At 41.1% G+C, this 2,050-nt stretch overlaps 1 protein-coding gene across 1 annotated transcript; it reads left to right on the top strand.

The window, feature by feature from the left end:
• The first annotated feature begins 328 nt into the window (after positions 1–328).
• Positions 329–1,282, top strand: LOC109191685 (protein FAR1-RELATED SEQUENCE 5-like). Its single transcript, XM_019342324.1, has one exon. The coding sequence runs from the start codon at positions 329–331 to the stop codon at positions 1,280–1,282; it is 954 nt and encodes a 317-aa protein (XP_019197869.1).
• Positions 1,283–2,050: the final 768 nt, after the last annotated feature.

The following is a 2,050-nucleotide window of genomic DNA, read 5'->3' as shown; positions in this document are numbered from 1 at the left end:
AATTATTGTGCACCTCGGCCTATATATTATGCCAGTATTCACTACGTCTTGTGCCCCTACTGTGCAAGGCAAAATGTAGCGAATACCGCCTAAAATAAACGTTGAACGACTGGAAAATCAACACAGCGGCCTAACACTCACAAATATGCGCAGGTACAAACTAGTATTTGTGCCATTCACCGGGATAGACAACCACAAGAAGTGCGTAACTTTTGCGGCAGGCCTTATAGCAAAGGAAGACATCGCATCTTATGTGTAGCTCCTAGATGCATTTAAACGATGTATGGGGCACGCTCCAACATGTATTATAACGGACCAAGACCCGGCAATGAAGGAAGCAATGCCACAAGTGTTTCCAAAAACCAGGCACCGATTCTGCATGTGGCACATAATGACCAAAGTGGGAGAGAAGGTTGGTGGGAAATTAGCAAAAGATGAAAAGTTCAGAAAGGAATTAAATGCAATCGTCTGGGACAAAACCTTGGGACGTGAGGAGTATGAAATACAGTGGAACACATTAATGACAGAGTACAGCCTCGAAGAGCACAAGTGGTTCAAACAAATGTACGAGATCAGATCAAGTTGGATAGAGGCGTACTACAATGACGTGTTCATGAGAGGGTTAATGCGAACGACATCCAGATCAGAGTCAGAAAATGGACTATTTGGGGACTGCATCAACACACATGGAACATTGTTAGAATTCTTCACCCAGTTCGAAAGCGCAATCGAGATGCAGCGGCACAACCAAGCACGATTAGTCGCAGAGTGCGAAACATCTTACCCACCCATGAAGACACCACTACAAATTGAGAAACATGCATCTTCCCTATACACCAATACAATTTTCTACGACATCCAAACAGAGATATTAGAAGGAAGTTTCTCATGCAAAATATCTAGAAAGGAACAAGCAACTGATCACGTACTATATACAATCCAAGAGGGCAAAAAGAAGAGCTTCACAGTACAATATTATAAAGAGAATGAGACAGTGAGATGTTCCTGTGGGAAATTCACTAGGGTGGGAATATTATGCAGACATGCGTTTGCAGTATTGAAGGATGATGATGCAGAAGTGATACCAGCAAAATACATAATACCAAGGTGGACACGGAATGCATGTGCACACAACCGGGCCAACGGCGACATTCAACAAGGAGGATCAGACAATACAGAAAGAGAAGAGAAGAGACTAACAGCTAAACTATGGAGTGAGTTTTACTCTTGCATAGCATTATCACAGGCAAACACATCTGAAATGCAGGAGATGTTGGACTAGATACTAGAGCACAAAAGTAAATTATTGAAGACCAAAGAGAAGAGACATGATACAAATAACAAAAACGAATTACTGGAGACATTTTGTGGCACACAGGCAACAACAGCTGTACAAGTGAAACCTCCACAAGTATCAAAGAACAAAGGGAGTGGAAAGCGATTAAAGAGCACACGGGAGAAAGCACAAGCAAAGAAAAGAAAAGATGGACGCACATGCCATTACTGCGACGAAGAAGCGCGCCATGACAGCCGGAACTGCCCACTAAAGCCACCAACGGAAAAAAAAAAAAAACAAAGACCAAAAAGAACGGAGGTCCAAAGAATTGAAACTACAGAAAAGGGGGCACACACCTTATTAACTAGTGCACAAAATATTTCCTCGTAGGGCACATTACTATTAGCTTAGATTCCTATAAGAACATGCAGTTTTATTCAACAATATATTACGCATTATCCTAGGAAAACCACACACCGTGTTTAAAAAAAAAAAAACAATACGCAATTACAAAAATTTTAAAACAGTATGACAGTTTGCACCCTAAAAATATTACGCCCAAAACGCCGCGACTGCGAAAGAATAAAAAAGCACGGACCAAACCCAATGGGAGTCCAAAGAGATGAACATACACACTAGGGGCACACACATTATTAACTAGTGCACAAAATAAATCCTCGTAGGCCACATTACCAATAGATAAGAGCCATGTTCGAACATGTAGTTTAATTCAACATCATAATATGCATAATCTAAGAATAATAACCCACTCTG

Source organism: Ipomoea nil, unplaced genomic scaffold (assembly GCF_001879475.1).
Source record: "Ipomoea nil cultivar Tokyo-kokei standard unplaced genomic scaffold, Asagao_1.1 scaffold0207, whole genome shotgun sequence".
NCBI classification, from domain to species: Eukaryota; Viridiplantae; Streptophyta; class Magnoliopsida; order Solanales; family Convolvulaceae; genus Ipomoea; species Ipomoea nil.
This window is presented reverse-complemented; position numbering and strand designations above follow the sequence as displayed.

Bases quoted from the DNA above. Each gene is read 5' to 3' on its own strand.
- LOC109191685 (XM_019342324.1), top strand. From the start codon at position 329: ATGAAGGAAGCAATGCCACAAGTGTTTCCAAAAACCAGGCACCGATTC.